General features: G+C 49.5%; 2 protein-coding genes across 4 annotated transcripts in view; both read left to right on the top strand.

Moving 5' to 3' along the window:
• Positions 1 to 27079, top strand: part of PIGQ (phosphatidylinositol glycan anchor biosynthesis class Q) — an 85145-nt gene that overhangs the window by 18207 nt on the left and 39859 nt on the right. Inside the window, exons 7-11 of one of the 3 annotated variants that reach the window (XM_066330028.1) lie at positions 1926 to 2037; positions 4030 to 4110; positions 5352 to 5466; positions 8604 to 8665; positions 13279 to 14246. In XM_066330028.1, the coding sequence (XP_066186125.1) occupies positions 1926 to 2037; positions 4030 to 4110; positions 5352 to 5466; positions 8604 to 8665; positions 13279 to 13431 (523 nt within the window). In that variant the 3' untranslated portion in view covers positions 13432 to 14246. Of the gene's footprint in view, positions 1 to 1925; positions 2038 to 4029; positions 4111 to 5351; positions 5467 to 8603; positions 8666 to 13278; positions 14247 to 27079 lie in introns of those variants that run through there. The other 2 variants (XM_066330027.1, XM_066330026.1) reach the window with 2 other exon arrangements.
• The window catches only part of RAB40C (RAB40C, member RAS oncogene family), a 36707-nt gene continuing 29027 nt past the window's right edge, over positions 19400 to 27079 (top strand). The window contains exon 1 of the mRNA XM_066330035.1: positions 19400 to 19842. Within this exon, the coding sequence (XP_066186132.1) occupies positions 19689 to 19842 (154 nt within the window). The 5' untranslated portion in view covers positions 19400 to 19688. The remainder of the gene's footprint in view (positions 19843 to 27079) is intronic.

Here is a 27079-nt window from a genome sequence, read left to right as displayed (position 1 = left end):
TTGCCAGGGAGATGGGATACAAGAGATCTTTTTTGCCTTATAAATGGCTATCATCCCTCTTCAGACTTTACATAGCAAACAACACAAAAAATAGTAAATCTTTAGATATGGGTAGTTTAGGGAATGGTTGGATTGGAAATACTGACACCTGATTTATGAGCTGGGTCTCTTGTGAGTATAGGTCTTACACCCAGAATCAGTAATGTTAGGAGTCGGAGGTCTCTTCCCAACTCCTCTAATTACTGGAATTTCTGTGTTGGTCTGTGAGGAACGGCCTTGCTCATCCTTGTTGTGCACAATGGTAGTAGAAAGTAGGAAGAGTATTTTGTCAGCTGATTGCTCTTCCCTGGAGCTGCATGGAGCCAGCAGTCTTATCTTGTGTTTGTCAGAAGTTCAGAGAGCTGTGTTCTGTCCCCATGGAGAGCCAGGAAGAGTCAGCAGTCACCCACAGCCACCACAGCCCTGTGAATTCTTGCAGCTGGCAGGAGGAAGAATTTGCTGGTTCAAGTGCTGGTGAAGGCTGACATCTCCTTCTGGAGCAAACCACAGAGTGAAACAAGGGCAGGCATGTGCGTGCAGGCAGCAGGGCAGGCAGGGCAGGTGCCACTGCAGCAACACCCACTGGCTGTCGTGTCGGGGAGTGCAGGGAGAGCATGGCCTCAGTCATACCATGGGCAGGTGTGTGCCAGAACCTGGAGGAGTTGTCCTGGGCTCCCTCCTGCCTAGAGATTAGTGCACTAAGCTGTGCCTGCCAGTCTGGAGGCACCCTGCCAATTCTTTGAAGCAGTTGGTGTTCCTCAAACCAGATTCTTCTCTTGGATGAGACTCCTTGCCTCTGCTTTCACATTGCTGTTGTGAAATCTGAGCAGCCTCCACACCTTAGCTAGCCTGGTTTGGCAGTCTGGCTTTTGTAGCTGAGGCTTTCTCAGACTCTGTTGTGTCCCACACATTGGCTATGTCCCCTTTCTTTACATCCCTGTATGTTCGCACTGCTGCCCTGGGCATTTTGTGCCTCTTCTCCATCCCAAGGGCTCTTTCTTCTTTGATGTTATTCCATAAAGAGGTGTCTGTTTCTCACCCCTTGCCACCCTAAATTTCCCTCACTGTTGTCATTTTTTTGTGAGGGAAGTAGCTCCAACTCTTATAGCACAAAGTTCTGAAGGCCTAAGGAAGGGGTGCAATAGGAGCTACCAGGTATTTCACTGGTCTCCTCCCACTCTTAGGGATTTTTAGAGCTATGGGTTACTAGAGAAGCTGCAGGGACTCTACTCCTCTCCCTTGCATCTCTGCTGCAGAGGCACAATTGCATTTCATTGACTTAGGTGTGGGGTAAGACCATGGCCAGCCCTGTCTGGAAGGATGTGAAGGCAGGGGAAGGGACAGATCTGAACTGGGAAGACACAGGTGAAATGGGATTGCTGGTTCTTTTCATAGAATCATGGAATGGTTTGGGTTGGAAGGGGCCTTAAAGCTCATCTCGTTCTAACTCGTGCTGTGGCAGGGACGAGTGTCCCAGTGTCCAGTGTCCCAGGCTGCTCCAAGCCCCAATGTCAAACCTGGCCTTGGATGCTTCCAGGGATCTAGGGGCAGCCACAGCTTCTCTGGGCACCCTGTGCCAGGGCCTCAGCCCCCTTTTGATGCAGGGGAGGTGTTGCCATGAGGCTGGTGATTGCTGTGGCTCGAGGGCATGGCCTGGCCATTGCCCTTCAGTGCCCAGAGCTGGCTGCAATAGCCCCTGTGCCAGGAGGCAGCCCAGATAGGGTTCCCTGAGCCATGAGTCTTTATCTGCACCATTCCCAGTGGATTTCTTTTGCCACCCCTAGCTCTGCAGGTGGGTGAGTGGGTGTGGAGCTGTGCTGATGACAGCTGGGTAGTGCTGGGGCTGGGAGCTGCCAGCTGTGCTGCAGAGTCTTCTCTTTGCTCAGGCTCTACTGCCTGAAGATCTACGGCCTGTCATCTCTGTGGCGCCTGTTCCGGGGGAAGAAGTGGAACGTGCTGCGGCAGCGGGTGGATTCCTGCTCCTATGACCTAGACCAGGTAGTGCCACAGCCCTGAGGACACCCCAGGCCACTGCCCTTGATGATGCCCTTCTGTCCTGCTCTGACTGATACTGGGACACAGACACAGGAGCCTTTGTGATGCCCAGAACAAGGACATACCCCTGCACTGAGCCCATGGCTCTTCTGCTGCCTTACAGCACTGCTTGACTACCCTGCAGCACCCCTTCATTGCCCTGCACTCTTTCCCTGACCTCCAGCACCCGTTCCTTACCTGCAGCAGCCCTTCCCTTCCCTATACCACTGCCATTCCCTGCACCCCTCCCCTTCCTTGCAGTGCCTCTTCCCTGCCCTGCACCCCTTCCCTGCTCAGAGGGCCGAATTCTGGCAAGTGTGGAATTGCCTGAGCACCTGCCAGGCACTCAGCGAGCTGCGGTGGGTGGGTGCTGCAGATGCTGGCAGCTCCCAGAGCCTGGAGTGGGAATGGGGGAGGGATGGAGGCAGTTGGAAATGTGGTGCCCAGCAGTGTTGCCACAGTAACAGCCGTGGCAGCGTTTCTATTAAAAGGCCCCGTTTCATTCACGTTGTGCTGGAGCCTGGCCCACACACTCTCACTCAGGCAGAGGCAGTTTTTTGTGGAGTGCTGTAAGCTCTTTTTAATTTCTGAAATGCCATGCAAAAGTCCAGCAGAGCTTCAACTGCTCCAGGCCAGCAGCTGCAAACATCACTGAAATAATACAATAATATTTGGAAACTTGCAGGGTCAGTGCCTCTCTCTATTACAGCAGATAACGTTGAGCTTCTTGCACCACAGCTGAGAGCTGGTTTTCTGTTTCTTTGGTGATTAAAAACCTCCGTGCCAGGTTTGCATCAGGGCTCACTCCCTGTGTACTTTGAGGAGAATTGGTTTGGCACTTCAGGCTTCATCCTGCTGCTCTGGAGACCAGTGGGAATTGTGTCACTGGCTGGGTAGAAAGAGACATTCAGTGCAGACCTTAAAAGACTTTTCGAGGTTTAAACAACTGCAGTGGAATGACAGGAGAAGGGAGAAACAACTGCTGTGAGGAGAATGGATTGGGTTGTGATCTATTCCTGGTGAAATCCCTAAAGCTGCGATGCTGATCCACCTCCATGCCGTGGCTGCTGGGTTGTTGTCTTTCATGATATCCCGCAGCTGTGGTCACTTTTCGCAGAGGTTGCAGTGCCCTGTGCTCCTTTGGCCTCTCTGGTCTGGAAGTGGTGACTGGAAATAGAAGAGTCAGGTCCCTGTTTGGTATAAATCTGCATTTCTCCCACTTGGAATTACTTAGACCTACGCCAACTGGGCTGGCCCAGAATAAAAATAACTTTTTCTGTGGGCAGTGGAGCTAATGACACCTGCTTCCTTGGGGATTTTTCTCCTTCCTCCTCTAAATATTGCTCCCTGACTCCAGTTTCTTCCTCTCTCCCACCTTCCCACTGAGCAAGAGGCAGAATTCCTGTGGCTGGATAACTCAGCTGGTTGCTGCCTTGGGGAATGTTTATCACCCAAATTCTGTCAGGTTTACACCAGGTGCCTGCACTGCTAAAACAAGGAGGAACATAAGTACTTCTCAACTCTTTCCAGTATTCCCATTCAAATAACCACTTCTTTGTTATTTTCCACATTTTTCTGTTAAAATCTGATCAATGGCTCTAAAACTTTTGGACATAGAGAGTGGAAAAATTGCAAGATCACACAAGTTTTGTTTCCTAAGGAAGCTGACCTGAAATGGGAAATCTTGAATGTTGTCTGTAAATGAAAAGTGCTGTCAGGATCTAGCTTTTATTTATCTTTCCAAATGTACTCCCATAATAAGGAGTTTTGAAAAAGGCCCAGTGAGAGGAGAAATACTGAAAATATCCAAGGTAACAGCATTATTCACACAGGCAAGATAAAAACACATTAAGGAGTCCTGCAAACTTCCATTGCCTCAGAGTCTCTTATTTTTTATTTGCAATGTATTTTATTTTGCCACTGCTCTGCTCATGATTGTGTTTCCTTTTTCCCTAGTTATTTATTGGCACTTTGCTGTTCACGATCTTGCTGTTCCTCCTGCCTACAACTGCACTGTATTATTTGGTGTTTACCCTGGTAAGATTTAACCCTCGAAACAAGTCAACCACTATCTTCTGAGGTAGTAAAAAATGCTTTCCTAGACATTTTATGGTCATCCATAAAGAAAATAAAAATGTGGGTATCTTAGGAAGGATTGTCACACAGCTCATGTTTGTGTTTTTCCAAAGGGAATTCCCAGCAAATCTTGGACAGCAGGACAAACTGTTCCCCTCTCTTTCTCTCAGAAGTTGTATTTTATGTTTCCATCCACATCTGCAGTGATGGCCTCTCTAGTCTGACCCAGAACTTTTTTTTTTTCAGGGAATTTATTTGCTGTACTAAAAACTGTAAATGTTTTCAGCCAAGCTTTCCTCAGAGGCTGGAACTTCTTTTTTTTTTTTTTTTTTGTTTCCCCGATATGGCTAGTCCTATACACGGTCTGCCCGGAGCCAGATTTTCCACAGACTGTGTCCATCACATGCTTGTTGCCCTGATTCTTTAGCTTTCTGATTGTTTACATTCTTGGACTGGAGAATTTAACATAAACAAAGTAGATTGTTTTCACATACCTCTCTGTGATGGGCTGCTGAATTGACCACTAGGGTCAGAGAGGTGTTCCTCTCATCTCCCAATCCTTGATCAAATCCCAAATTCTATTTAAACCCCAAATCAGAATAAACTGCTCTTCTTTCTCTGTTCACCTCTCAACCTAAGTAAGTGTAGTTCTTTCGTGTCCCTAACAGTGACACATGCTTTTAGCATCTTTTTTGGGCCCTCTCTTTTCAGATGAGCTTGGCAGCAGAAAATAACTGCAGTGTGAAAAAAGGAGGTGCTTTAGTCAGGGACAGAAAACACAGAGCAGGAAGCTCATTTCTGCCTGCTCTGCTCTTGCTTAAACTCTACATGGGGCTTCTTCAGGCTGCAAAGAGCTGTTGCAACTCACTATTGGAGAGAGGAAGATTTACATTCACTGGTACACAGTGATGGAGTTGACACAAAGTAGGAGAATCTGGGCTTCCTTTTCAACTGTGGCTGTTGAAATTGGAATAGTTCTCATGTCCTTCCTTGCTGGTCACAGCTGTAAGAGCTTCATTACAGTTACAGCTTAAACCCAGATTGCTGAGGACCCTCACACAGGGTCTGGATGCTCAGCACTTTCAGACATTTGGGAGGCTTTAGCTTAGCTCACTGCAGTGTTAGATCCCAGCTCAGCTCAGGAATTTTCAAGTGTTTAATCTCCTGTTTCCTGAGATGTTCTGTTAAACTGGTTTTTGTAGCTCCGGTTGCTGGTGGTGATTGTGCAGGGCCTCATACACTTGCTGGTGGACCTGATTGACTCCCTGCCTCTTTATTCCCTCATCCTTCGCCTCTGCAGATCCTACAGGCTTGCAGGTGAGTCCCTCAGCTCTGGCCCTGCAGCACTTCAAGCATTTTGCATTATGTGCCTGATTTTGGTGCACTGGGTCACTCCTGAATTGAGGATGCAGTGCAGTGGGGGTGGGAAAGAACCCAAGGCTCAAGTTGTCAGGTGTCCCTACTGTGAACCAGTTCCTGCAAGGAGCAGCATAAGGATGTCAATGGAAAGAAATCTGAGCCTGAAGCAGAATCAGGAGCACCTTTAGAAAGCCTTTGGCCACTAAAAATGACATCCAAACAAGCACATATAAACGAGGTCATCTTTTATTCCAGTTCTAGACAAGTCAGATAAAATTTCTGCAAGTCAGACGTGGATGGAGCTGTGCCACAGGAGGTTTAGGTTGGATATTAGGAAAATGTCCTTCCCCCGGAGGGTGCTAGGCACTGCCAGGGATGCCCAGAGTGGGATTGTTGGGGTGTCTGTGCAGGACCTCGAGTTGGACTGGATGATCCTTGTCCCTTCCAAATCAGGATATTCCATGACTCTGTGAAACAAGCTTTTAACTTTGAGTGTTTGATCTCTGAAACAAGCCAAATCACAAAAATACTTGGAATATCAGCCGTTCCAAAGGGTTGGATCTACAGTCGTTGTAAATCAATGGAGCTCTTTCAGTTCTGTGCTGACTTTGACTGACTGAAGCCCTGAGCTGAGGTGTTTGGATGAATTTCAAAGCTCTGGGCAGAGTTCAGATAATCATTCCCTTTTTGAGACTAATCTGTCACCATTTTGAAACCAGTCATTGTTTTTCCACTTTGGGTAACCATAAACCATGGCTGGCACTAGAGTAAGGACTCATTTTGGAATGCCTTTGACTGTCCACAGCTACGGCTGATCTAGTTAGAGTCAAGCACATCTAAATTATTATCTCCCATCCTTTTCAAGAACATGCAGCAGGAATTTAGCATAGAAGAAAGAGCTTGATCATCAGTAAACCAAGGCCAGTCATCAAAGGCAGAGGAAGCTCAAGGCAACATCAGCAGCTTTGTCTGCTGGAGTGCTGCCAAGTTCAGTTTTGGGAAGGTAGAGCTGAGCTGTATAACCAACTCTGTTGCCTTTCCATGGAAGCCTTCAGCAGGTTCCTGTGAATTTCCTGGCAGAAACGTCTTAAACCCTTCAGGCATGTCTTTGAGGAACAGGCGATGCTGCTGAAGAGAACTGATGTGGTAAGGAGCAGGATGTAGGGCAGGAGGAAATCCTGGTGCCACTGAGAGGTGTAAAACTGTGAATTCCTTTAGGTTATGTCAGGCCACAGGTTACTTCTCATTCCTGTTCAGCCAGGTCTCTGCTGCAGGAAACAAGCCCCCACCCGAGCAGAGGATTGACTTCTCAGCTGAGTTCTTTAACTGGCACTGCAGTGCCCTGGTGCCTGTGAGAGGCAGAGGCATCTCTGAGCATTTCTGCAGCCTGTGTCCCTACCCCAGCACAAAACTGTGGCGTGGCAAGAGGAACAGATGGAGCAATTAAATCCAATGCAAAGGACTTCAGAGAGTACACATCACGTGGTGTCCTCACTGCTGAGGTGCTGCCTCTCTTGTCAGACTCAGAGCTTGGAGAAGACATCCTCTGGCAGGTATTAGGGCAGCTGATTCTACAGGCACCATCAAGATGGTTCTACCAACATAAATGGATAGTTTTTGCTGGTAGGAAGGGGATTGAGTTTAGCTCAGTTCATCTGTGGCATGTGGCCTCCAAGTTCTCTGACTGTTCCTGGGGTGAGACTCCAGAGTGGTTGACCACATATCTCAGCCTTCAGTGCCTGCTTGTTTCTGTCTCTCTCTGACAAAGTCTGTCAGAAAAGTAGTTCCTGGAATGGCTTGGGCACTTACTCATAGCCAAAGCTCTGTGAATCACGTTGAGCACTTTGGTCATCCAGTACATTTGCTTGTTGAGGCCCAGGGTACTCAAACGTCTATTTCAAGACTCTGGGGAAGCCCCTCTATCAATATAATCCAGGAAAATGCAGATAAATCCCTCCTGTCCTGGACAGAAAAAGCTTCATGATTTGGGGAGGGGGTTTAAACCAGAGCTGTGTGCTAGAGAAAAGCATTCTATCCCAGGACTGAACTGTGTGATTTTAATTAATTCAGAGCTTGAGGAAAAGGAGAAAACATTTTGGTTTTTCAATGTGTAAGAGACATAGAGATACTGCAGCAACGGCACTTACACTTAAAATAGTGAAGAGTTTTATTTCTGTTTGTGCTGCTGTCAGTGTTTGATCTGTGCCTTAGTCTTCTCTCATCTTCTTACCTGCAGGAAAGAATAAACAGGGCATGCTTGGCTGGAAAAGGTTTGCAGAGATGAATTGGTCTTATTCCTGTGAAGTAACTTGACATCTTTGCAAGAAAAATGCCTCTCTGGTCCAAGCCGTTAGCTTTGAAACATTGTATTAAATCTGTGTGTGCACTGTGTCACCCTTGGAATCCAAAATCTTTCCTGTTTGTCTTTACAGTATTGGCAATGAGGCAAATCCAAGAGGAAATAGAAAAGTGGCAGGTTTGATGGGGTTAGCCTGTTAAAAACACGGATGCTGGTTTTAATGGGCAGGGATTGCTTTGAAATGTTTTAATGCCTCCAGGTCAGCCACTTCTCTCCCTCAACCTGAAAGAGGGACAGATTTGCACATGTGCTCTGTCCACATGAGCACAAATTAAAGGCAGGCTCTCTGCCTGCTGCTAACATGGACTTCCTATTCTGATGGAAGTTTGGGAAAAGTGGAAGGGTTTTCTAGTCCCTCTGTGATCCTCAAGTCTGGCTGGCTGATTGCTAGACTTTGTGCTTGCTCTAGGACTGAGTTTTCAAGCTGGAGGTGAGAGGGGTTACTTTTAATGGAGCTGTGTCATTAGGCTTAAGGCCTTGTAGAGACAATCCATGCTTCCTGTTGAAAATGGAGAATGTTCCCAAATCCAGAAATGTTGAAGACAATTTCTAGGGAATCAGTGCTCAGACAACAGCACTGGGCAGCAAATGCATGGTCTGTGCTCCTGGCATTGAACCCTGGAATATCGTGAGTGGGAAAGGACCACAAGGATCATTGAGTCCAGCTCCTGACCTTGCACAGGACACCCCAACCATCTCACCATGGGTTTGCTTTCCCTGTTTTGTGTCTTTGCAGCTGGAGTGAAATTCAAAGTCCTTGAGCAGCAGGATGGAAAACCTCTGCGGCTCCTTATGCAGGTAAGGCTGCTGTGCCTTCCATGACAACTCCTTCCCCCAGAGTGACCTCAGTCCATCTGTGCTGCTCCCATTGAAAGGCTCCACTTCAAAATTATCAGCTGTGAAATGCTGAAACAAGGGAAATAATCTCGTGTTGCTTTGGCTGGCTGCTGCTTTCTGTGCTTTTTGATGCCCTGCTTGCATCGTATGTTTGGAGAAAATGCAGTGCCCTGGATAGTGTGAAATGAAATGTAGAAGAAGGGGAGGTAGGAGAAACATAGAGCTGTGTTACTTCTGGGATTAAGACTTCATGCCATTATCACCTCCTGGCCCTGTGCAGTTTCATGTGATAATTGCTGAACACTGGGAGAAGCAAAAGTTAAACCATCCAGAATGAAGCAGCAGGAAAAGCTCTTCCCCTCCAGAGGTGCTGGAAAGCCTTGGCTACTCCATAAGGCCATCAGGACAAGAGCTTGGGCAAGATGCTAGAGGAAAGGGCCTCCTCCTTTTCTCCTGAGTTGCTCTGGTGAGGGGTACTGGCAAAGCTTACCTGTGCTTTTGTAACCCCCCATTCCCATGCTCTGGCATCAAGGATTCTAAAGGAAATTATCTTCTGAAAAGAAATGAGGTGTTGTGAGCAGGGAAGTTCTCCTTTCACTTTCAGGAGTGAAATTTCCATCTCCTGACCCAGCAGGAGCACAGCCATGACCCAGGGCAGCTTTTCTTGCTCTCTGCATCCTGAAGAGAAGAGACTGCCAGTAGTGTATAGCACTTATAAAAGCATTTGGACACTTGGGAGAGTGTGTGGGAAGGATTTAACTGCAGCTTCCCAGTAGTTTTGCTTTTTCCATCAGCAGTCCCACCCTATTTCAGCAAAGGTCAGACTAGCAGGGAACCAGCAAACCAGCTAGTAGCCATTCCAGAGGGAATCCCTTCTACATATGTCTTCTAGGGCAAAACTAGCATTCTCTAAGCAAGGTGTCTTCCCAGCTCCTGCCTTTCCGTAGGATAGTGGTGTAAGAACCAAAATCTGCCATCCTCTGTGGCCAGGAGATTCCAGGAAAAGGAAACCAGACACCAGAGAAGAGGCACATTGGGCTCACAGGAGCTGCTGAGCAGAGGCTTTGGCATGGGTGTTTGTGAGAGATGAGGTGGATGGAGTCTGCAGAGGGAAAAGACCACGACTTAAAGAGCAGAGACAGTGAGTCATATGACTGATGAGTTTTCCTTGGACCACTGCAGGAAGATCCATTTTCTAGCTGGAATATAGCACAAGTCATCACCTCAAGAGGTGGAAGTGCTGCAGTAGATGTCTGTCCTGGCTGGCCTTCTGTTCCAATAATAATGAGCAGACAGTCAGAAAAGGCACTTTTTTGCTCTCTGTGCTGGTGAAAATGAAAAATGAGCTTGTATCAGAAATCCTGCTAAATATCCCACTTTCTGATAAGCCTTTGGAGACGGTAATAAAAAACCTCTATTTTAAAGTGAAATTCTTATTTATTGTACATGGTGATGTGCTTTTCTTGAGAATCTGCAGTGGCTTTGCCCCCTGTCTGTATGGAAGCCCTCTTGGAGCAGTGCCTGGTGGAGGTCAGGCTGGATGCATGGGCCGATGCCCTAAATAATTGCAGCTGTAGGTGATAGTCTGAGCTGTCCTGTGGGGCACTGGTAATGGATTAGAAATCAATAATGCTGGCTTTGAGTATTCCAAACCAGCTCCTGGTTCAGCCAAGGGATTATTTTTGATTTTTAAGATAGTGTCTCTGGATTGCAAAGTCCAGACCCTGGAGCGGGGCAGAGGATGGGGGATGATATTTCCATTCCAAATGCTACTTAATATTCTTCAGCAACTCTTTACACAGGTCAATGTTTTCATTAGTGTTTCAAGTAATTTCTTTTGGTGCACAAGAAGAAATAAGTCTGGCAGTGTGGCTCAACTGAACTGATAGCCCAGGGAGAAAACTGGTTTTGAGCTGAAGGAGGGGTGGTCTGGAGTAGATATTAGGAAAAAATTCTTCCCTTTGAAGGTGGGAAGGCCCTGGCTCAGGGTGCCCAGAGAAGCTGTGGCTGCCCCTGGATCCCTGGAAGTGTCCAAGGCCAGGTTGAATGGGGCTTGGAGCAACTTGGGATGGTGGGAGGTGTCCCTGCCCACAGCAGGGGTGGAACAAGATGGGCTTTAAGTTGCTTCCAACCCAAACAGTCTGAGATTTTGGGATTCTAGAATGCAATGAGTTTGATCCATTCATGTACCTTCTGCTGAAAGTCTCATCTTCTCCAGCAATTGCTCTGGAAAGGGTTGAACCACAGAGGAAGGGAAAAAGGAATATTCTAGCAGGGTTTATTATAGCTTTGACCTACAGAACTTTCATAGGGGGAACAAATATTGCCTCTTCACTGATAATGAGTTTTGCCTGTTTGCTTCCATTTGTAACAGGAGAGGCAGAGACGTGAATTGCTGTGAGTGTAAAAAGCCCTGGTTATTACAGTGGCCATGTTACCCCTGGGTATCACCACTCTGCCCAGGGATGCTTCTCAACAAGAAATGTGTGCAGACCTTCCAGCCCACACAGCTAATAGTCGAAGGAACACACGCTGTGTCTCTCCCTTGTAGACCAGCAGTTCCTGTTGTCCTCCCCCAGCGTGTTTGCACTTAAGACACTCTGCTTTTCCCACAGCTGAAGAAATGGGCAGAAATAGTTACAGGGGTTTTACTTGGGTTGTTAAGTGTTGAGGACAGGTTTCTTTGGCCTTCCCCCCGCCCCCGTTTATTCTTTTATTGTAATTTTCCCTGCAAGCAGCTGCCCTGGCCTTTTTCCTAAACTTCCCATGGATGCTTCTGTGTACAGGCATTTCCCCCTTCTACTTGAGCAATCTTTTACTTTGAAACTAACTTGACAAAGATCTCCAGGATTAATTCTAATGAACTTGTAACTCAACCCTGCTTTCCAAGATCTCCATCTCTGTAGGCACTGCGGGTTCATCACTCCATGAGCTCCAGGCAGCTGAAGCAAGCTGGTGGCACAGGCAAACTCCTAGAAACCCAAATGCTTTTTAGTGGACAAAAAAAAGTTCAGCTTTGACTAAGTAGTGACTGTGTGCATACAGCTCTGTATGCTGTCTCTCTTTCCTTTTCTGGCTGGATTCTGTGCTGTGAATTACAGTCCCCTTTCCCAGAGCTGCTTGGTTGGTTCCAGCAAAGCTGAACTCTTTTACTAGAGAAGGATGTACTTTCATTTCTCTCCACTGGCCAAGCTTTCCCTGCCTCTGTAAGTCCTCATCCCTGGGCAGATGCCCTGGGCATCTCTCATCATCTGTGCTCTGAGCCCCACCATTTCTATGCCATCTTTTTGGTCCTTTGGAGACTGTGCTGTACATCCTTTACATGCATCAGATCTTGGCTACACTGGATCCATCCTGTGGCCTTCACCTGTCTCCCTGCCCTGAATGCTTCACTGGGATGAGCATTTCCGAGGTCTGACATGCTTCTGTCACCCCTTGTACAGTTAATGTGTCTGTTCACATCCCTGTATTCAAAAGGTCAATACAGCAACTGGAGACCATGGGCAGAACTTTTGTAGGCACAGACTTGGGGTGGTGATTGAAGTCAAATTAAAAAAGATTAACTCAGCCAAGGAGACTTAATTGAAAATGGTAATGAGGAGCTCTGTGATGTGATCCTGTTGTGCTGGGACTTGGTTCTGCTGGGTGGTTTTGAGTGATACCAGGTTTAACTTAACACACACCTGTGGGCTGAGGGTTCATGAGAGGTACAGCTAAACTGGTCTGTTCCAGAGGAGTCCTTGGAGTCCCAGTGCATCCCTGGTGCAGTATTAGATGTAGGTTTAAATTAGATATTAAGAAATATTTCTTCACTGGAAAGGTGGTGAGATGCTGGTACAGCTAGGGCTGTGGTGGAGTCACCATCCCTGGAGACGCTCAAAACAGTGTGGATGTGGCATTTGAGGACATGGGTTAGTGGTGGCTTTGGCAGTGCTGGGTTAAAAGTTGTACTCAGTGATCTTAAAGGTCTTTTCTAAGTTAAAAAAATTCCATGACTCTGTGATTCTGTTGCTGTTTGCTGTCTCTCCAGCCACTGTCCCCTCCACTCCGGTGTGTAACACACACCCCTCTCATTCCCCCAGCTCTTCATGCTGGTGCTTGAACACGTGTCTTGTGTCAGGTTTACATGTGTATTGCTGTGGGTGAAACAATGCATGCTTACATAAGGAAGGATATTATCCATGTCTCTTGGAAGTTGCCTCCTGGTGATTAATCCTTTACCATGTTTTTCCCTTCATGCTTGAAGAGGGCTTCAACCTTACTTGGAGCTGGTGTGCTTTGAGCCATCTTCTTTAGGATAAAGGTGGTGTCATTTGAATGCAAACAGCATTTTAAGTAATTTCTTAATATCTAGATAGCACTTATACAAATGTTTGGATAACTGAAAAGTCAGTTTATAAAGGCTCCTCTGCTTGGGAATGAGTCTAGTGACGCCCATTGCCAGGTTCCATTTGTTAATGTTGGGGGACACTGGGGAAGGATAAACAGCCTTAGCAAGCCAGGGAGGGATTTTGATGCTGTGTGAGGAGCAGGACTGAGGTTTTCCTTGCTGCTGTCCCCTTTTCTCCACACAGATCAACCCTCTCTCCTATGGAGGTGTGGTCCAGATGTACAGACTGCCCACCTACAGCTGCTATCCCAGGGACTCCTGGGCATCTCTCTGCAAGAAGCTGTTCCTTGGAGAGCTCATCTACCCTTGGAAACACAAAGGAGACAAACAGAACTAAAGACAGTGGAACAACTTAGGAACTTGACCTGAAAAACATACTGGCTCCTAATGCTTTGGGACCAAAGGCTGCTCAGAGCCAGCAACTGCTCCATCCCTTTAAATAGATTTTGGTACATAGGAAGGGCTGAATTTTTAAAGGCAAGTATTTTTAAATATTATTTTTCAACTTTCTCTTCCCCTACATTGTGTTTGTATATTATGCTAATAATTATTTTGGAAGCAAAAGCTTAAACCTGTCAGTGCCTCATGAAACCAGCACTCAGTGTCATGGAGAAAGCAGCTCCCAAATGGTTTGGTGATGAATTTCTCCTTCCACATCAGCTCACAGGGCCATAGCAAAGCAGCCCCTCAGGTGGTTCAGAGCCACAATGCTGTGGTCCCTTCAGCCAGAGCGTGTTTTGGACCTTTTATGCTTCAGTCTTCAAGCCAGCTGATCAAAACCATGTGGAGAATCAGCTTGTGGAGTCCTACACTGAAAACTGAACAGCTGGGTATCTGACTTCATGGGATATTTATTAATTTCTTTTGAGGAGGGCTTGCACTCACCCTCCACCAGAGAAGGTGTTGAAAGGATGAGGCTGGAGGCCCAGAAGCACAGACTGTTGTATCATGATTCTGTGATTTCTCTTAGTGGAGTTTTTTGCTTTGGATACATTTCTAAAGTGCATCAGTGCATTGGCTTTCCATGTCCTGGGCTCATTTTGCTGTATCTCCTATTCTGTCTCTTGGAAAGGGTGGCTGTGCACTGGGGGTGATGTCCCACTGGGCATGCTGTGGTTGTGTCAAATTTAAATACAGTCTTTACCCAAAATACACCTCCTCCAGCTCTCCTTGTTCCTCTGCCCCAGCTCAAACAAGGAGTCAGTGTCACTGTACCCTGCTATTTGCACTGGCAGGTGAGGGCTGTTCTGGATCTTGCCCTTTTCCCCCTGGCTGGGCAAGGAACCAAGAGTGGAGGAGGAAGAGGAGAAGGTGCTGTGGCTGCAGTGCCCAGCCCTTCTCTGGATGCCTGCCTCTGGATTCCAGTGGGTGTTGGCTGGGCAAGGTGCCCTGTGGCTTTAGGATCCTTCAGTCAGCACTCCCAGGGACAGGGTCAGAGTTTCCTACCCCAGCCCTGTGTCTCATCCATGTGCTGGCAGCTGTCACGGAAGGGTTATGCCCTCCCTGCTGTGAGGCATCCCTGGCCAGATGTATTCGGGTTGCCTGAAGCTGCTAAAAGCCCATCATGGTGCAGTCACTGCCTCTACAGGCACAGCCTGAGCAGGAGAAATGGAAGCTCTGCAGGCAGGTGCATGGTCCAGACATTCCTTAGCAGGCAAAGCTCCAAGGCCTTTGAGGTTTCTTAGGGACATGTGAGGGAGGCTGGACTACATGGGCACTGCATGATGCCCTGTCACCTTGAGCCAGGGCACATCAGTATGGCAAACTCCCACTCAACATCTGCCATTGCAGGCTCTGGCTGGGACATCCCTGTCTGCAGAAACTGGAGAGAGCTTGTTCTTCGATGGTCCGTGCTTAAAACTCTTGTGCAGCATCTCCTTGTCTTGGAATTATCACTGCCTGAGTAATTCTGTGCACTCCAGGTGGGAAGAACTGCAGGCTATGATGCATTTAGTGGATGAATGGTCTAAATAACATTTTCAACTGGAGTCAGTCATGAGCCATCCTCACCTGGCACTGAGCAGGGCTTCCACCTTACCTCCCTCTCACCTTTCCCCTGGAGCTCCTAAATTACATCCCCTGGTTCCTCCCACGCCTGCACAGTTCAGTTTGCCGACTGCTGTGAGAAACTTCGTTGTTTCTGGTCTTGTGGAAGTAATGTTTCTAATATCCTGGCTTTTAAAATCTTTCTGTGGGACCAGACAGTTCATTATGGTTCTAATCATGGTCCTTAGGGATCAAATGCCATGAAAGCCCCAGAGACAGGACAGAGCCATGAAAACCAGCAACTGTGACCTTCCTATTGGTAACCTGCCAGATGTATCAGATGTTCCAGTGTTGGGTTTGTTTACTAAAGGCTGATACTGACTCTGGGGTGGGGAAATAAATACCAAACTGAGAAAAAGCTCTTCCTCAAACCTGAGATCCTGAGTCTTCTGCAACAGAGAACCTTGAGCCGCCTGGCTGGGCGGTGGCAGCTCCTTGTGGATGCAGTTCTCCTGTGTCACCTAGAGCTGGTGCCTGAGCTGCCTTTCTGCTCCTCACACTGGGTGTTCTCCTTGTCCTCGATGATATCTGAGCATCTGAGTTGCTTCTGCTGGATGTTTGCCACGTCTCTCCTCTTCCTTTCCATTCTCTGCTCTGAGTCTTTCCCCACCCTTTTCCGACTCTGTGCAGAGACATTACAACAACGTAGCAGACATCCTGCTCAAGAGCACTTGACCTTATGTCATCTCTCTAATTAGAAGTTAGGATCAGCCTCATCTTCCAGGGCAGCACAGACTGCCACAGCGCTGGCATTTCCTCAGGCTGCTGGTAAGGCTCTGGCTCTGATTTATCCTCAGATCCACATTATCCAGAGCAGCCCTTGGATGAGAACTAGTTAAAAATTCTAGATCTCCCATTCTTACCACACACCCCTTATAGCAGGCAGCAAGCAGGCTTTGCCAGCCATCAGTAAAAGACTCTAATCTTACAGACTTTTTAAAATACTGCATTTCCTTATTATTTCTCCCACCTTTTGGTTCCCAGTGCTGCCACAAACCCCGTCTTTACTTAGGCAGGGGGTTTGTGAAGGAAAATGTGATTCACTGCGTGAAAAACTGTATCCTAGAGAGAAATTCTGTCTTGGAGAAATACTTTTTTCCTCCAACCAGGACAGCATGTGACAATGCTGAAAGAAAACCTCAGTAATTACGCTGTACTGTAGGCTGGTTATGGGTTTGGGAGTTTTCCCTGATGCTGCAGCTGGACTGTACTCTGTTCAGGCCCACACAAAGACTCTTGCACAAATACACAACCCATATATTGACTTTGAGTAGTGTAAGGCAGGAAAATCTGCATTTCATCCTACAGAGAACAAGCTGCTTTCCTTCTGCCCTGTGCTGTCACTTCCTGCTGCTACAACTCCATCTTCATGCTTAACTCTATCCCTCAGTGATCTACTCTTTTTGCTTGGACCTGCTGTTACACCATCACAGGAAACTGGTGGAGGTTGTGATTGTCTGCTCCAGCCCCTGCTCGTGCAGGGCCACCAAGGGCTGGTTGCCCATGGCCATGTCCAGATGGCTTTGGGATATCTGCAAGGAGGACAACTCCAACACCTCTCTGGACAACCTGTGCCAGTGCTTGGTCACTCCCACAGTGAAAAGGTGTTCTCTGCTCTCAGGCAGGGTTTGATGTGTTTCAGTTAGTGTCCCTCATCCTTGTGCTGTGCAGAGCTTGGTGACACCATAACTCAGATTGCCTCAGTAAATGTGAACATTAGCAGACCCGTGTCATATCTGCTCCTGTTCCCCCTCTTTAGGGACTGATCAGCAGCCCTTTTGCTTTTTTGGGGGCTAAAGCCTTTTTTAGGGATGTGCCTGTGCATTGATTCAGATCCCTGACCTGCTCCTTGGTCCTTTTCTAGCCTTGGTAGCAGAGAGCACTTTCTCTCCAGCCACACTCATGCCTGTGCTGAGCTCACAGTGGGAGCTCTGGGGACTTGGGCAGCAGAACCCCAAACCTGGCAGTGTCCAGATCTGCAGGGTCAGGGAACAGCCTAAATGTGAAGCTCTGGGGCTTTGCAGCGTTGAGTGCTGTGCACACACGGGATAGGTGTGGATCTCAGCTGATCCTCCACACAACAGGAGGCCACAGGGCTTCCCATGTGGATTGGGAGTTTTGGGTGCAGGATAAACATGTTCACAGCAATCCAAGCCTCATATGGGCAGCTGATCTGCCTTCCTGAGTGAGAACAGAGTGCTCACCACCTTTGCCTCTGGCTCACCATTTTGCATTAGGAGTTGCTGCAAGAGTCTGTTGCCTTTGGTTCCAGTTCTTATCCACGCCTGGGCCTCAAACCAGGAATGCTCAGAGTCCCCCTTTACCATCTCAGCAAGCTAAATAGGAGTGTTCCTGCACTGATGAGTGTTGCAGGTGACAGAACACAACCCCCTGCATTCCCAGGCAGGTGCTGGGGCTGGGAGCAGTGGAGGTGTTTGGAGGAAGCTGCAGAACCCAAGCCCAGCTCAGGGCAGGGATAGGCTGCAGCTCCTCTCTCATCCACTGTGTTGTTTAACATCTGGCACTGGAGAAATTCATGAGAACTCCACAGTTCTTGTAATCAATCCTCCTCGCAGTGTTTTCTGGTTTTAAGTAAAGTATTACAAAAGAGCACTGACTCATTGAGAGTTTCATTAAAAGTGTGTGAGTATTTGTGAGTGAGGTTTGGCAAGGAAGTTAAAAGCCACTGTGCATTTCTCCTTCCCTCACGTGAACCACCAGGCGTCCAGCAAGAGCAAAGTGCTCCTGCAGCAGCGACTCACTGTTTGTTTTAAATGTCAGCACTAACCCCAGCTGAAGGTGACTTCCTTCCCACTGCAGCCCTGATGTGAAATGCAGCCTAGTGATGTGAAACACAGACCAGTCCCATGAACCAGTCCAAGAACAAGCCCTGGCTCAGGAACCACATTGGCTCCAGGCTCATGGCAGCTCCAGTTCTGCAGGCAGGAGTGCTGGGCTAAGCAATGGCAGCCAGCAGGACAGTGACAATGCCAGCAGTGCCAGCTGCAGTGGGGATGAGGGATGCTCCACATACCAGTGCTTGCATGTGAGTTTAGGAATGGAGACCTTTGTTCTACTGATAGGTTTTATTGGTTAGTTCAACCTTTTAACCTTTCAGAACTTAAATGGATTTTGATTACACCAAAATAAAGATGTTGGGAGGAAAATGGGATTAACTGGAAGCAGCCAGGCTGGAAACATCAATGGTGAAGTGTCCAGCTCTGGAAAGATTAGCAGGATGCTTTGTTCAGCACAGGGATTTGTCAGCAATGATGGCAGGGAGAGGATCCTCCACTCCTTCCTGTTGGGAATTCCCTAGGATTGGATTTGGGATTGGTTCCTAAGGGATGTCAGGCCAGTGCCAAGGGATTCCAGTGGAGAACATGCAGGAGTTCCAGGTACAGGCTCAGCCTAGCACCCACAGCCCCACTGCCACCCCATTCCCTGGGGACATGCTGGATGTCACCATGGCTGCTCCCTGCCCCACTGACAATGGGCTGCACACACCTCCCACCCCATAACCCACTGCCCGCCATAAATTGGATGTTCACCCAGCTGGGTGCCCCCAAATCGTGGGTGCCTCTCTTTCTGGATGCCCACACCGTATCTGGAGGAGGACACCTGTATGTCCTCCCTCCCTCCCACGTACCCACACACCTGGACACATCTTACACCTGGATGGCCCCAAATCCTGGCTGCCGCCTCTTCTTGGGTGCCCCACACATCTGGATGCCGCCCCCCCCCCCCCCATCTACGTTCCCCTCCCATCCGGATGCTCAGCACACATCTGGATGCCCTCCCTTCCTGGATGACACCTAGGTGCCCCGCACACACGGGTGTTCCCCAGTCCCGGTTTCCCAACCCCGGTCCCCAGTCCCCGTTCTCCAGTCCCGGGTGCCTCTCCCAGCGTCGGGTGCTCCCCCGCCCGACTCGCTATCCCATCATGCCCCGCTTCCAGCCAGGCACGCCGGGAGCTGTAGTCCGTAGCAGCCCAGCAGCCCGCTGGCCCTGCCCCCTGAGCGGTGAGGGGCGCGGCGCTTTTGATTGATATCTGACTAGGCCTATGGAAGCGGCGGATATGCGGGGGAGGCGGTGCCATCTCTGATTGACGCACGGCTCAGCCTATGGGCGTGGTGAGAGCGGGGTCGAGGCACCGCCTGGGCTCGGGCGGACGCGGTGGGTCCGTGAGGCGGGGGCGGCCCGGCCCGGCCCGGCTGAGGTGGGTGGCGGGACCGGAGCCGGGGCTGACCCGGCGCTGTGCTGCGGCCCGGCGAGGCGGGGCGGGCTCGGGGCCCGGTGGGGCGGCGGCGCTTTGTGCGAGTGGGAGGGCGGAGCGGAGCCGTGTCAGCGGCGGGGGCGCTGCGGGGCCGGGTCGGACCGGGCCCTTCCTCCGCCTTCTCCTCCTCCTTCTCCTCCTCCTCCTCCTCCTCCGCCGCAGGTCCCAGCGCGGCCCCGGCGGAAGATGCGCGACCGGCGGTGAGCAGCGGCGGGGCAGAGGCCGCAGCCCGAGGCTGGCGGGCGGAGGATGCGGGCCGGGCCGCCCCGCCGATGAGAGGCAGGATGGGCACCCAGGGCAGCCCGGTGAAGAGCTACGATTACCTGCTCAAGTTCCTGCTGGTGGGCGACAGCGACGTGGGGAAGGGGGAGATCCTGGAGAGCCTGCAGGACGGCGCCTCCGAGTCCCCCTACGCCTACAGCAACGGTAAGGGGGGCTGGGGGAAACCGGGCCGCAGGACCCCCATCACTGTCACACCCCTATGGCTGTCACCTCCCCCCGCCATTGCTGTCACCCGCATCCCGCGGGGACTCCCGAGGGCCGTACTCCAGCGCCGAACTGGGAGGCAGCGCCGGGCAGGGAGGGGTTGTTTTGCTTTTTCCTTTGTTTTTTCTTTTTTTTTGTGTTTTTTTTTTTTTTTTTTTTTCATTAACTGGGAGCGCAGCGCGTGGCAGGCAGCTCAGAGGCCTCCTCAGCTTCTTGAAATACCCCAAATCTGGAGGAGAATGTGGGTAGAAGGGGCTGGTGTAATCCCTGGATGCGCAGCCGGACCCTTCCCAAGCGGTCCCACCAGCAGGGCAGGGCTGCCCTCCCTCTCCCCGGCTGCCACAAGGATTGAGCCATCCCCAGAGGAAGCAGGGGCTGTAACAAAAGAACTGGAGCCTGATTCCCAGCCCGAAGTCGCTCTGGCTCGGTGGCTGTACCGGGAGCGGCCGGGTTGGCTGATCCACCTCCTGCCAGCGTCGAGATTCCTAATGGAGCCTATGGCAGACCATTAACTACCGTATCACAAGACCGTAATTAAGAGCCAAGGAGCGTCGCTGTGCGTTTCCTGCAGTTACAGTGTAGCACGGCCTGGCGGGGTGCGGGTCCTGCTGTGGGTTTCAATCTGTCATCCGTCCCCCTCCTCCGTGCATAATAACATCCCCACGGGCTTAGACCCTGCATCATCACTGCAGCCCAGGGCAGGAGCAGGCGGTGCCGAGTTTTGCCTGTATCAGGAACCCGAGGGAATCGGAGCTCCTTGGTGCTCTGCACTGGCCAAATTCGGAGCGTGCAGAGTGGTGTGCACGACCACACTCGGTCCTTGGAGCCACCAGCAGCTCCCCAGGAGCTGATGCAAGTGCAGCACCTGCTCCACGGAGATTTACGGGGAGGTGGTGACTCAGAAGTGGAGCTGCCTGTGAAATGGGAGCAGCTCTTCAGGAAGGAGAAGGCTTTGGTATCGTTCATCTCCTCGGGTGGCTGGCTGAGCTGGTGTGGTTTGCCTTCGAGGAGAGCTGCGCACTTTCGAGCTTCTGTGAAGAGAGTTTGTGTTTGTGGAGAACCTGCCTCACCGGGGAGCTGCTCTGTGGGGTTGACGTTTACTATGCGGAGTGTAACGGGGTGGCTGTTTTAAGTTAAGTGTTACAGTTAATATTGTCTCCTGACTGAAGTGGGTTTGAAGCAGACTGGGTAGGAATAAGGAGTGACTTAAGTGAGGTCTTTGGTATAAGCATGAAGTGCAAAGAACAGGGATTTTGGCTATGGCTATAGACCTTTTGTCTCAGAACCCACTCTTCTGTAGCAACTAAATACTGGCATCTTTTTGTTGGTAAAAGAAATCTCAGTGAATAGTTGCAGAATCTTCTCTTGTCCTCTGTGGGCAATTGAGCCCATTCCTAATTAGAGAATTAGGTCGCATACTGTTGTTTCACAGTAATATAGGCTCTGGTAGTCTCTGCTTCTGTTGATTCTGGGAAGCGACGCACCTTTAGGATAATCAGCTGGAGTGGCTTTGATATCCAAGTGAATTTGATCCTGCTGATGCTTCTGACAGCCTTGGCAGAGGAACTCCCTGTGCCTCTGGCACAGCTGGGATGTGCTGACAGGGTGTGCTGCTCCCCTGTCCTGACAGAGACCATCCCCTGAGCAAAGGCTCTTGGATTTTGAGAACAGCTGGAGCCTGACATCCTCTTTGACACGTACCTAATGCCATCCCAAAACAGCAATGCCAGAATGTTATGTGGAGGTCGTGTTTGTAAGTCTGCTTGTAAGCACGTTGTCCTCGTCCTCATCCCCTCCCAGATCCCACATCCCAGTTTTTAAAAGTGTTGTATCATCTTACCACTATTTTGGTCAGTGCAGAAAGCACAACTTGGCTGTGCTGATGTGTGCTTTGGGCTGCTCTTGTGGTGGGGACATCTCGTGTGGAGCTCAGATCCCTGACCTTGGCAGGGAGGGGAGAGAGCATTTGCCTTCTCTGTCTGGTTGGGGTCTGCTGCTTTTACTCTGTTGTGTGGAAACATTTGTAAGCAGCCAGGTTTTGTGGTGCAGTGTGGAATGGATTGTCTGTCCAGCTCAGGGAAGGCACACCCTTAGGAGTGAAGCTCTGTAAATGTAGTTCTATGTTCTAGCTGCTCTTATCCAGCCTATTAGAAAAGAGATTGAGGGATTCCTCTCTACTCCTTGGGCATCTGGGTGTTGGATCAGCACACAACTGAGAGATGAAAAGCCCTTTTTCTCTTGGCTTTCAGGTGCTGTAAGCAGCCTCTGCCTGCCTGTGTCCACTATCCAAGAGCCTTGGATACAGTGGGAGCTGTGCCTGTCAAACAGCACCACAGGTGCTTCTGTCCATCCTTTTTCAGGATCCCTGAACAGAAGTGTCACTTCTCAGCGCAGCCTTGGAGCTTGGCACCTCGTTCTAAATCGGGCACATCTTAAATTAGCCCCTGCATTTCCTGTGGTGCATAGCAAGGCCTCAGCAATGTCCTTTCTTTAAATTGCTGGCAAAATGAACCTGCTCTGTGGGAGCAGAGGTGGTTGTTACTCCTGGTGCAGGAGAAGATGTGAGCAATGCCCTGACCATTGCTGCACCAAGCTGTGAGGGCACTGAGTATAGAACTTTTAGTGACACAAAGGTGACATTTTGAAGAGGAATTTGAGGTCCAGTTGTCACTTGTGTGTTCTTTCCTAGGTTCATGCTGGAACTATGGAGTGTGTCAGTCTCCAGGAGCATCAGCCAAGCACACTCCCTGTGAAGAACAGGGAGTGTTGTTTTTGTCCTGTGGCTGGATATTGTAACTGATTTGGACTTAACTTTTGCTTTTTCTTGGCCATCCACAGAAGCCCCTGAATTAAGCCTTCCTACTATTGTTTTGACAGGGAGAACATTCATGTTCTTCTGGACTTTCAGTGTTGTCCTTCTTCCCAGCTTTCATCCTCCCTTTCCCAAATCTGTAGTTGTGGAGGCAGGATGCTGTTCTTAGAGCCTCACTGCTGCTCTGGACAGCTGGAGGATCTCACCTGGGAACCAAAAATCCTGTACTTCCCCTGAATGCCCTCTGCTGTCAGTGCTGGCTCCTTCTCCCCAGGTGCAAGGAGGGGCTGCTCTGGCCCCTGTACCATGAGCCACGGAATGAAACTGCTTTATTTGTGGATATGAGTCCCCTGCACAGATCACTTTGGTCTTTAAACAGCTCCCTTGGGGTCTGTCCTTATCCATCCCCACGTACTGAAGCAGGACAGAAATGCCTGTGGTCACAGGGTGGTTTGGGACATGAGGTGTGGTGGAGCTGCACATGAAAGTAGGGGCAGTGTGCATGCCGTGCATTAGGGGCACGAGGCAGCTCTTCACCTGAGGGACCCGTGGCTTTGTCACCACCGTGTCACACATCCACTCTGGAAGGGCTGGTTATTCATGTGCTGGGATGAGCTCACCCAGCAGGTTTGTTGGCTTGCTGGAGCAGCCAGCCCCGAGCCTGGCTGAGTCAGGGCAGGCACCAGGGCCGGCAGTGCCGGTGCCCCAGGAGCAGGGCCGGGGCTGGGCTCACCACGCAGACGTCAGGGTGATGTGCTCCCTTCTCACATGATGGAGGGCTTTTTCTGCGGCTGCCTTCCCCCTCACCTGCTGCTGTTCCCACAGGAAAGCAGAAATGTGTGTTAGGGAGAGAGTAGAGCATGTTTTGGAGCAGATGGCTTTGACTGGAAAGGGGGTGGATTTTTATTTTTATTTTCCCTGTCCTCAGCTTGTATTAAGAAAGTGATGAGGATGCAGCCAATGTCCTCACTCTGATCTTGCAATGTGCACACAGAAGCTAAAATGAGAGCCCTGCCCTGCACAGAGTTGGTGCTGACAGCAGCCTTAATGCACTGAGCTCCAGCACCTCCTTTCAAGCCTGTCTCTTGGCTGGATTTTAGTACCCTGATTCAAGCACCATCCTTAGCTTCTCTGTATCCCACTGCTATCCAGACCCAAGGCAATGTCAGGGAAAAGGCACCTGAAGTGCTCAGTGGAATAGCTGCTGACAGATTTTATGGTCCAGGTGAAAACTGGATCTTTCCCAAGAGCTCTTCCCCTATAGCACAAGTGCAGGAATTCAGCTCCAGGGCAGCAGCAGCACTAAGCCCACCAGAGGTGGGGGTCCATGCCAGGAGCAAGGGCTGGGGGAGTGCAGCTTCCTGCCCTTTCCCTGGCCAAGAGGAACAGGAGAGGCAGCTGAAGACGCTGCCCAGCCCTTGGAAGTGGTCGGTCCCCTCCAGCTGCCTGTTTGCCTGAGGACTGCTCTTTCTTAATTAGCAGGTTTTTTATTTGAGTGATCCACAGCTTTAGATGTCTTTCCCTCTGATTGTTTCTGTGCAGCTGTGTGAATCTGGAGATCCCTAAGATGTCTCTTTCACATCTTCCTTTACAGCAGTTCCTCTCCTGGTATGTCCCTATGACCCCTCAGGCACCAGTGTGCAACCAGAAACTCCCCTGGTAGTTCCATGCCAACCAAGAGAGAACCTGTCCGACAGCAGTGTGCGCTGGCAGGCAGTGAAGAGACACTGTGTCATCCTCCTTGCTGCCCTGGAGGGCATGTGAAGGGATGTTTCCCAGTGCTTCTGCTCCTTGCCTGCTGAGTTTCCAAGACTGAGCATGGAGATGGTCTCTTGCTTCTGATCTGCTGCCTCCTTGGTGCTGCTGTGTTTGGCTGGAGGTCCTGCTGCACTGGTTCACTTGTCACAGCATTAAAAAGTCTGTAGTGAGCAGCTCTGCTCTAAACTTGAACTCATGTAAGCACAGGACCTCTCTTGAGACTGCTCACCCTTCTCAGCAGACAAGAATTGCTGGGTGACCCCATGTGCATTAAAACCTCAGCCAGGGCCGGCACTGATGTAGTGGCATCTTCTGGGCACAGACATGACAGCTACAGGTGTTGAGCCCAGGTTTCACGTGGCAGCTGAGTCCTCGTCCTGGTGCTGCTGCCCTGTCAGGGCCCTCTTTGGCATCAGCAGGGAGGGAAGCCTTGGTTCTGGCGCTGCTTTGCTGTCTCCTCCTCCTCCTCACCTGGCCCAGTCCCACCCAGCGTGTCCTGCTCTGCTGGAGCAGCACTGTCCCTGTCGGTGGTAGACACGGGCTGCCCCACTGCTTCAGCTGCTGCACACCAATGGAAACTGCTCTTTGTTTGCTGGCAGGACTCTATTCTTTGGAATAATGTTTGGAATAATATTTCGGTTTGAGGCTTTAGCTCTCTCATGCAGGGAGGATTGAGGCAAAGTGTTCCAAGTGTAGCTCAGCCATCACGTTCCTGTAGTGGCTGCGCAACTGATGCGCAGGAAATGTTTGAGCTGGACTGTGCTAGTCGTGCTGCTGGAAACCTCTTTGGATGGCTTGCAGAGTGGTTGTTACAGCAGTTCCTGCTGTCTGCCAGCACTTACATCAATGTCCTTCAGAGATGTTCACTTCCCTGTCATCAGAGATGCAAAGCTGATCTCATCAGAGCAGACAACTCAGAAACAGCTCCAGCATCTCTTATTTCTCCATTGTTTACTACATAACCTTTGTGTGAAGAATAGTTTCAAAGACACAGTGCTGAACCTCCCGCTCTGCTTGTTGTGGGACTAACCAGTTGCAGTTTAAATTCAAATCTCAAAACAAAGGCAACAAACAAAAAAATCCCCATCAAGCCAAAACCCAACCCCCAAACCGAGTGCCTTGCAGGTTTGGGCTCTCTCTCTAGTCAGGATTAGAGGTGCTCAGCAGTGTAGGTTGTTTTGTGCGCAGAACTTTTGAGGAGGGTTGTGTTTTTGTTGGGGTTTTATAAAACTGGGGACCAACTCTGCAAATTCTGGATTGTGCTGCAGAATTCTCACCACCTCTAATCCCTCTATAAAAGCTGTGCTTCAATGGCTGTTAACGTGTTCCAGAGCCATGAGTGCACAAAGGTGATGTGAGCCAAGCAGAACAAAGCTGTAATGGGTGGAATGTTCTTCTAATAACTGGGATTAAAAGTTTCTCTGTGTTTTTTGTTTGTAAAAAGCAGGCAGGTTTTGGTCTCTCCAGATTCCACGCCAACACTGTCCACTTCTCTCCTGGTGTGGGGGTTTTTGGTTGATTCAGTATTTAAGCTGCATAGGAAAGACCATGGAAATTAGTCTCCTCCTCCTCCTTCATTTTTGTTTCCAGCTGTTCCCTGGCATGTTTTCCTCTGCAGGCTCACTCTCTCAGAACAGCAGAGCATCTTTCCATTGCACTTGAGAATAGCTATGCACTGAGCTGAGGCTTTGAGCTGTGGTTCTATAATCTTGCTGGTTAAAATCTGGTTTTCTTTCCCTTTGCCCCTTGCTGTCCCCTGGCACTCCAGCTTGAGCTCTACAGGAGCATTATGTCATGTCAGTTCCTGTGTGATTGCAGGCACTGGAGGAGGAAGGAAGCTCTAATGTGAAAACCTTCAGCTTTGTTTTGCTAAAGGCTTTGCCATAAGGTGAGACTCACCTGAAAGAAAATTACCTTGGGGCACAGAGGGTGGTGGCTTAAGGCAAGAAACCTCCATCAGAGTCTCTTTGCTTCTGAAAAAATTGTAGTAAATAGTAAGGTTGCAACATAGCTTGGAGATTGTTCCTCAGAGATTGTTTGTTCCTATAGAGCTTCTATTTGCTGAAAGTATTTTTACGTAGCCACAGCTTTTTAGATTTTCTTCCTCTTTTCTGCTTCATGTTTGTTTCATTTCTATCGGCCCATTCTAGACATTGTTAGATAATTTTACAACTTTGACACGTGTTCTCCTATAAACACAACACCTGAAATTCTTGATGTCCTGTATGTTCTGTGCAGTATCAGTCATTGAACTGGGACAAAAGTCCTTGTGCAATTCAAACATAATATTTGCTGGTTAAACTAACCGCGGTTAAGGAGGAGACAAGCAGAAAGGGGATACTGAAAGGCTGAACTTAAATGGCAGTTTAACAGAAGGTTCTGAGCATCTTTGGGGTAAGCTTTTAAATAAAATGCAGAGTTAAAAAAAAAATATTTTTTTAGGGATTTTTAACTTGTTTCCAGCCCAGCTACTGAGTTCCTGGGCCCATTTGGAGGTGTTCCTGTGCTGTTTCCCTCTCTGTGCAGGTAATTGCCCCTGCTCTGTTCATTACCCTGCCTTGTTTCCTTTGGTACCAGCTGTAACAGACCTTTTGCCCATGGTTCTGG

This window comes from Sylvia atricapilla, chromosome 15 (genome assembly GCF_009819655.1).
Source record: "Sylvia atricapilla isolate bSylAtr1 chromosome 15, bSylAtr1.pri, whole genome shotgun sequence".
NCBI classification, from domain to species: Eukaryota; Metazoa; Chordata; class Aves; order Passeriformes; family Sylviidae; genus Sylvia; species Sylvia atricapilla.
Note: the sequence above shows the minus strand (reverse complement) of the source record. Positions and strands in the feature narration are given on the sequence as shown.